Source organism: Episyrphus balteatus, chromosome 3 (genome assembly GCF_945859705.1).
Source record: "Episyrphus balteatus chromosome 3, idEpiBalt1.1, whole genome shotgun sequence".
NCBI classification, from domain to species: Eukaryota; Metazoa; Arthropoda; class Insecta; order Diptera; family Syrphidae; genus Episyrphus; species Episyrphus balteatus.
In genome coordinates this window covers 63,176,232-63,182,835 of record NC_079136.1, presented here as the reverse complement: position 1 = coordinate 63,182,835, position 6,604 = coordinate 63,176,232, and the positions used below count along the sequence as shown (strand labels likewise).

The following is a 6,604-nucleotide window of genomic DNA, read 5'->3' as shown; positions in this document are numbered from 1 at the left end:
AAGAGGAAGATGTTAAAAAGCAAAAACAAAAAAAAAATTTCTGCCCGTTAGTGCCCGTCTAGCTTTTATCATCTTTTATGTGAACCTAGTTTTGTGAAAATTATTGACTGTTTTAATTAAAAAAAAAATTTTTTTTGACGAATTGATATTTTATTATCAATTAAAAAAATATAACCGTGACATTTTAACTATCAAATATTTATTGATTTTGAAAAATATCATAATTCACTGTTTTTTTTTCACTGTATACCTACAAATCCAAAATACTTTATTTATAATTAAATTCATTAGAAAAAGCTTTATTACTTTTAATCAGTGGTTTTAGTCAAGTACAACTTCATTAAGCGAAAAAAATTCTTATGAGTGGTTTTTGAAGGTAAATACCCCTATGTGCGGCGCTGCTGGTCAGCCTAAGTTAAGTATGTATTAATTTGTCCTCTACATAAATATCGCTTACAGATCATGCCTTTCGTTTCATCAAAGTAAAACGACCAAATCCATTTGTCTTTTTTGAGCTACTATATATTAAGTGCTTCATCGAAGCAAATAACATATTCTTTTTCCAGCAAATTTTTAAAAATGATACAAAAAAATCCCTTACCGCTTTCCAAATTCCCTGACCAAAATTGTGTTCCCTAACTTTCCAGTTCAGCGGACACCATGTAAATAAGAGTGTATTGCCAAAGTTGTTAAAGAACTTGGCTGAGAACTATCGCGCCACTTCTTAACTTCCGTTCCGCCTCAACTATAATGAACCATCAGTAAAAAAAAAGTAAACCACCGATTTAAAAAAATTAATCAATTTATTCAAAACTCAAATGAAATTATTGAATCAAGTTTGTATTATTAATTACATCCTCTACATGTAGGCATTGAATTGTATTTATGTATATAAAAAAAGGCTATTTTGAAAAAAAAAAAATAATAATTCTACGCTACCATTTTGAATATGCGTATCAACCAGACTTGGATATTATATTCAATCTTAATTTTAATTTATAAAAAAAATTAAAATTGCAACAATTTTACAAAAATACACAAGAGTAGTTACAAAAGTGTCCAATCTTAATAAATCTTAAAATACCTAACTTTTCATGCTGTAGCTCTCTTGGAAAATGCAAATAATGATAAAAATAATAAAAAAAAGAATACAAATACAAAATAATATGTATCAGTCCTCGTGTGGACGAAAAGTGTAGTTGTTAAAGTGATAACCTTCTCCTCTGTGGTATCGTCCAATGTTTCTTTCATTCCTTGTTTTTTTTTTTAGAGTTCTATTAGATTCTAAATTCTAAGCACCAGCATTTAGATTATGGCTTTTAATCTAAGAAATGGGGCTTCAAGTATTTGAGCATTCCAAAGGTACGAAAACGTTTGATTTTCATGACCTCCAAAAGCTCGGCATCACAGATCGCATACTGTTTGTTCTTCGGATCGTAGAGATTACGTTCCTTGATGATGGCCCATACCTTTTTGACAACTTCATGGCGTGGCAGTGACTCTGCGCCCATTAGAGCTGACAACTGCGGTGACAAAGTGTAGGGACGAGTGAAACCAGTTCCTTTCCTGGGACCATTTGACTGTGAAATAAAACAATGTGTGATTAATAAAAGCAGAGGCCTTTTTCATAAAGCAATTATTGTTTTACTTATAACTTTTTTAAGCTCAATTATTTTTCAGAAAGTTCATTCAATTATGTATCCGTTTTTTCTTTGATGGTTTTTGCATTTCTTCATAATTTGGAAAAAAAATTGCTTATGATTACAAAACTCAATTTTGCTATGATCATATTTGTTTGAAACAATTGGAAACAGATTTTTTGGCGTTTGCTTTCAAATTAATATGTAAAACTGAATCACACGACCTTGCTCTCGTAGTCCAACAGTACATATTATATTAATTAACAATTTAAAATGTCCAAATTTTAACTATTGTTATTTTTGCATATTATCCGATTTTTTGAGAAAAAATTTAAACGTAGTTTTTTTAAGATCAGTTAAATCCCTTAGTACGCCAAATCTAATCGAAATCGATAAAGCCATTTTTGAGAAAATTGCAATACCTAAAAATTTTTATTTGGGCGGGTATATTTTGATTTCGACAGTATCAAAAATATTAACGTCAATGTCTATATTTGTAGAAAATTACACTTGTCCAATGGAAAACGTAAAGGGGAAGGTGTAACTGATTATTTGTTTATTGATTTATTTTCAGAAATAACACAACTGTCTGGGTAAACAATTTAAATAAAGTTGATGGACACATTTTGTTTACTTTGTATTGCAATTTGTCAACTTCACCAAAAAGAGAGCTATCACTTTTGGCTCTTTTATGGGGTTTTCGTTTGGTAAATTTATATTTTGATCTATAAATTGATTTTTTTCGCTACGAATCGAATAAGTTTTCAGATTGATTTTTATTTGCTATAGTATTGGTGTGTATTTATGTCTGTGAATCAGGCATCGATCGCAGTTGTCAAGTAATGATTTGACTGTTGATTTTTTTTTATCCGGAGATGACCTGGACGAATAAATCAATTCACTTAAAACTATGTAGGTACTTCCATTTGAATTCAAAACTTTCTTTCTTTCTTGAAACCGAAACAAATTATTATCAAACAAAAAGTTGTGAAACAGATGTATGCTAATAATGATGCATAGTGGTGCTAGCAAAAGAGCGGTAAATCTTTCAAAAAATCCAGATCTGGAAAATTGATCTAAGATAAAAAAATAAATCAATTTTTTCGGCCAAACGAAGGCAAAAATTGTTAAAATTATTTTTTTGACAGATCAAAATCAAAAAATAAATTGATTTTTGTACCAAACGAAAAAAATGTCAGCTAAAATTTTAGCGCGATGTGCGTACTAGGCTTAAAGAAATAATTTTTATTTTTAAAAACTTTTTTTAATTTGAATAAATTTTATCATTACATTTACATAATAAGCGTTCGTTGATAAGTTTTACTTTTGGTATTGGTATATTTTTCATTATGCTCCTGATCGGTTTTGTTTAGTCTATTTGATACACACCCTAAGTTTGATTTTATAATTTCAAAATAAAAATATCCCATCGGCGCGGAAAATAATGGGATATTCTTATTTATTAATGATGAGAACACTGGCTGAAAAATTCCTTTATTAGGTTTTCAATTTGATTTTGGAAAAAGTTTTAAAAAGTGAAGAATTAAGGAAAATAATAGAAGAAATAAATTTGGCGGAGTGTTATTTAATAGAAAATATATTCATTATAGTTGCTTACTAAAAAAAAATTGAAACACTTTTCGAATTTTCCACTTTTCAAACAAAATTTTAAAATTTCAAACTTCAAATTTATAAGTGTGTGTGCAAGTTCATGTGCAAATAGGTGTAAATCTGATGACGAATTTCTTTTAACAAAAAAAAAATTGATCTCAATGCGTTTTACATGTCGTGAAGAATGTCCCGAGTATTGGATGTATGTATGTAAATTCAAAATATAAAAATTTCGAGTTTTGCTTTTCAATCCAAATTTGTAACGATATCGTGTCATTCCCAACATTGTGTTTCATTCTCATATTCATTCGCTCATTCGCTGTGTTAAATACAAAGAAGGAACATTAAAACTATATGTGTCCTGAATAAAGTTTGTGTTTTAATTCATTATTTTAATATCGAGCTTGTTTTACTGAACAAAAAATCGATTTGAAATCGATTCTTTTTTTGAAAGGAATTTGCCGACTAAAAATGTGGAGTAAATCCAGAGTACTCCGTAGTTCTAAAATTTCTCCGGAGTAAATTTTTTTTTTAGACTTTTGTAAAACAAAAAACCTTCAAAAGTGCAAAAATATGTAGTTCTAAAAAGGTACTCTCATTGGAAGGAAGGAAAACGACATTAGTCTTTCTACTCTTGTAAAAATGTTGCTTGTAGTTACAAATCTATCACTAATCGGCCCTAGGGAGGTATCCGTCGGAGCGATAAACTCTCCGATTTCATACAAATCATACATTCATATGTATAAAAAGTCCGGAAGCTCTAAATGTTTGATATGTTGTTAGGTATGGTTGGAATGTTGGAAAATCCAAATTTACACAGCCTCGCCCCCTCCGTTCCCTTCAGCATCACCGAAAATCCATAGAAATCTGGCACTTTTTTTCAGTTTTATGCCCATAACTTTCTTTTGGTGCATTTTATTGAAAACAAAGTTATTAGCCGACTTGTAGAAAACAGAATTTCCTACAAAAATGACATGGGTAGTATTTTTGTACAACCAAAAACAACGAAGTTATGAAGTTTGTAAAAACGTGTAAGATTTCGGATTTTGTTATATTTTCAGTTTCTTGCCACTTGACTGTGCTATAACTCTTTAACAAATTGACTTTTAAGCAAGTCTAAAAAAAACTGAAAATATAGCAAAATCCGAAATCTTACACGTTTTTAGAAACTTCATAACTTCGTTGTTTTTGGTTTTACAAAAATACTACCGGTGTCATTTTTGTAGGAAATTCTGTTTTCTACAAGTCGGCTAACTTTTTTTTTTCAATAAAATACACCAAAAGAAAGTTATGGGCATATAACTGAAAAAGTGCCACATTTCTATGGTTTTTCGGTAATGCTGAAGGGGGCGTGGTTGGATTTTTTATCTACCAACCGTACCTATCAACATATCAAAAATTTAGAACTACCGGACCTTTTGTAGGGTAAAGCTCCTTCGTTTACTGAACTATAAGTTAATTCACAAATAACAATTTGTCTTGTAGTTTTATGAAATGTATGCAGAAGATAGAACAAACCTTTTTGGCTGATTTCTTTGATTTGTAATCCTCATCGCCATCATTATCGGAATCTGAATTATTGCCATTGGCAGCTTTCCTCTTTCTTTTCACAGGCGCTTTGCGAGCCGGTGCACAAGCACGTGTTCGTTTTGGTTTCTCAACTTCCTCTTCGGACGAAGATTCAGATGCTTTAGCATCTGATTCTTCATCATCTTCTTCTTCCTTGCTTAGTTTTTGTATCTCTTCGGTGGCAATCTCTTTGATTGCTGTCTTTTGAGTTAAAAGCGAAAATCCAAGGTCTTTTTCCAATTGCGTTCGTATACCTTTTGGTGTGACAGCATAAAGATCGCTACCAGAATGTTTTAAAATGTCTAAAAAGAGAATACAAAAGAATAAGAGGTTTTGTCAATTCCAGTTTTGGATTCGGCGACGACGAACGCGAGGACTCGGACGACGATGAAACATAAAATTTGAAGGTTATGTTTCTCTGTGTGAGACGAAATGCATTTTATTGTGCAGATCGTTTTTTTATGTTTTCTTTTTATGAGAAAATCTTGTAATTTTTAGTGAGTTTTGTGTTCTTTGAGTAATCATTAAACATTGTTAGATAAAATTAAAGTAAAAAGACTTAAGAAAAGTTGTTAAAAATGCAAGTAAAAATGCAATGTGGATGATTGCTATATTTACCAATGATTTTAGTTCTCAGTTCTTCGTTTGATATTTCACCCATTTTGTATTCTTTTTATTTATTGTTTATAGTATAGTATTGGTTAATTGTTTCTTATTCAAAGAAAACAATCAGATTTTTATTTTTTTTTTAAGAAAAATGTACTTCAACTAGAACTTATAGAACTAACAAATCGGAAAAAAGCAATTTCTTTTTTTTTTTGTTGTTTTTTGCCTCTTGAATTTTGTTTGAGACGGCAGAGTGCGCTGCATACAGTTTCAGTGGCTTTCAAACTTTAAAAAAGTTTTGGGTTGTCTGTGTGGTAAATTTTAAAGGTGATGTTACACTGAAGATAAAATGAGATTTAAGGTGTGTTCCCAGCATACGTAGAACTACAGAAAAAACCTGTGAAATATGTACGTAAAAGAAGTATAGACCGAGAGCCGGCAGCATATTTTGGCAGTTTTGATATAACCGAAATTTGAGTATGCACATATCTAGATATGCACCACAGTATGTCAACGGAAAAAGTCTGGCAGTGATCTTTTTCAGCTTTCCCTTGCCAGACGCATCCAAAGTGCAGCAAAAAATCAACTTTTGGCGTTTTGGTATAACCGAATAAATGATACACCAAAAAATCATAAAAAATCCCCTGATTTCGAAACTGTGGGTACCGCAAGTTTCTTTTTCAGCTTTCCCCCCGCCAGACCGCCTTAAAGCATTTTTAAGTGCATTTTTCTAATAAAAAACCTAATTACTTATTTTCTGTTAGGTATTACCGAATGATGGTAATAAATTAATATTCTATGTCTATTCCAGGTCTAGAAAATATAATTTTTAGCCAGCTATTTTTCAGCCTTCCCTCTGCCAGACGCATCCAAAGTGCAGTCAAAAATCAACTTTTGGCGTTTTGCTAGGTATAAACCGAATAAATGATACACCAAAAAATCATAAAAAATCCCCTGATTTCAAAAATGTGGGTGCCAGAAGTTTTTTTTCAGCTTTCGCCCCGCCAGACCGCTTTGAAGCATTTTGAAATGCATTTTTCTAATAAAAAACCTAATAGCTAATTTTTTGTTGGGTATAACCGTATGATGGTAACAAATAAAAATTCTATGTCTATTCCTGGTTTAGAAAATATAAGTTTAAGCCAGATATTTTTCAGGCTTCCCTCTGCCATACGCCC

At 31.1% G+C, this 6,604-nt stretch overlaps 1 protein-coding gene across 1 annotated transcript; it reads right to left on the bottom strand.

Annotated features, from left to right (window-relative positions):
- Positions 1-1,254: 1,254 nt before the first annotated feature.
- On the bottom strand, positions 1,255-5,629 carry LOC129916525 (uncharacterized). The gene is made up of 3 exons (XM_055996526.1): positions 5,439-5,629; positions 4,770-5,122; positions 1,255-1,580 (listed from the first exon to the last, which is right to left on the bottom strand). Exons 1-3 carry the CDS (start codon positions 5,479-5,481, stop codon positions 1,320-1,322), a joined length of 657 nt encoding a protein of 218 aa, XP_055852501.1. The 5' UTR covers positions 5,482-5,629; the 3' UTR covers positions 1,255-1,319.
- Positions 5,630-6,604: the final 975 nt, after the last annotated feature.